At 34.3% G+C, this 1,517-nt stretch overlaps 1 protein-coding gene across 1 annotated transcript in view; it reads left to right on the forward strand.

The window, feature by feature from the left end:
* The window catches only part of LOC103914703 (toll-like receptor 6), an 8,198-nt gene extending 8,039 nt beyond the window's left edge, over positions 1-159 (forward strand). Inside the window, exon 2 of the mRNA XM_009321398.1 lies at positions 153-159. Within this exon, the coding sequence (XP_009319673.1) occupies positions 153-159 (7 nt within the window). The remainder of the gene's footprint in view (positions 1-152) is intronic.
* The last annotated feature ends 1,358 nt before the right edge of the window (positions 160-1,517 follow it).

A 1,517-nucleotide genomic window follows, 5' to 3' on the forward strand; every position in this document is an offset into this window, starting at 1 on the left:
TGTGCGGGGCAGGTACAGATGGGAGGCGTGCACGGGCGCTGCAGAAGGGCCACCCGAAAACCCAGGGGCTCCCGCCAGCTGCCTGGAGCCAGCAGGGATCCCTGGGCATACCCCTGACCCTTGTACCTGTGTCACTGCTCTTTGTCGCACAGCATATGACGACATGACCACAACCAATATTCTGAGGGTTTTATTAACAAGTATAATCCATATGCATTGTATACTAAATATAGTATGAGGACTGTACAGTACAAATTTATGTTCACAGTTTGACATGACAAAATGTCATTACTGAATTCCCATTGGACTACCAAAGTAGAAACAGTGAAAGTACATTAAACATTCACATCTTTAGTAAGAAAAGATTACCAAAATGTCTCCGTATTTGCAAGTTATAGTAATACACGCTAGAAACCTTTAATTACCCATTCAGTCTTATTAGCTTATAAAATATATTACATTTTATTAAAAAAATTCTGCATAGTTTATACAAGTATTAAAGTAAATATAATATACCTGCTATATTTGCAGGTGAGAGATGCTAAGCAGAAAGATTATTTTGACCCTCTAATATTTAAAGTACATTGGAAAAAGTGCTATTATCTGTAAAATATAATAAAAACTGGTGTAGCCCTCTTAAGATATGTAAAATGCTTTGTAATTTTTTATAGAAAGGAATTGTATTCATCTACGTGTTGCTAACCTTGACAGAGACAACAACATATTTGGACAAGTTGTGGCGTTGGAAATACCACTGCAGAACAGCAGTGTATATTTAAATAGAACCACACACAGCAATACCTGCTGAGCTTTTTGAGATTGTCTTAGAAACTAGTAATGCATTATAATCAAATGGCTTAAACAGGCACATTTTAGTAAATCAGCATTACCTGTTACACACTGCACAGTGCGATACTGCTAGTGAAAAAGTTTTTTTTTAAATATACACGTTCTGCAGGATTAGGGTTTGGTATCTTTATGTCTAAACTGGCTTCTCTTTAGGGCAAAGATGGGAGGACTGGCTTTTTAAAAGTATTTAGCTGTGTATATTTAAAAATTACAAGATACCCCTCAAATCAAAGTTTGCTAAAATGAGTCAATGAGTCAGTTAAGATGTAAATTCACATTTTCAGCTGAAAGATGTAAGCATATTTGTTTGTGACTTTTTTGACATTCCACAAGACACCACAGACGTGAAAAATCCTATAAACAAGGCATTTGCATGAAATAATCTCAAGTATTTATAGTTAATATTTACATTTCTGTTGTCCTAAATCACAAGGCACATGGATAAAGATATTTAAAAGTTTTATTGCATCTTCACTGTATTTGACCCCACCATTAGCATAAATATTTTCAGGAAAAAGGTACATAGGCTAATGAACGAGCATGATAAATAACCTAGATTAAATTCTCCAAAGTAAACCTTAGTTACAAAGAAATTCTGCTTTTAGGGTATTTGATTTTAGATTTCTAGTTTAAAAAAAAAATATTAAAGAAAACATTTTGTGAAAGCC

Source organism: Pygoscelis adeliae, unplaced genomic scaffold (assembly GCF_000699105.1).
Source record: "Pygoscelis adeliae isolate BGI_AS28 unplaced genomic scaffold, ASM69910v1 Scaffold133, whole genome shotgun sequence".
Taxonomy (NCBI): Eukaryota; Metazoa; Chordata; class Aves; order Sphenisciformes; family Spheniscidae; genus Pygoscelis; species Pygoscelis adeliae.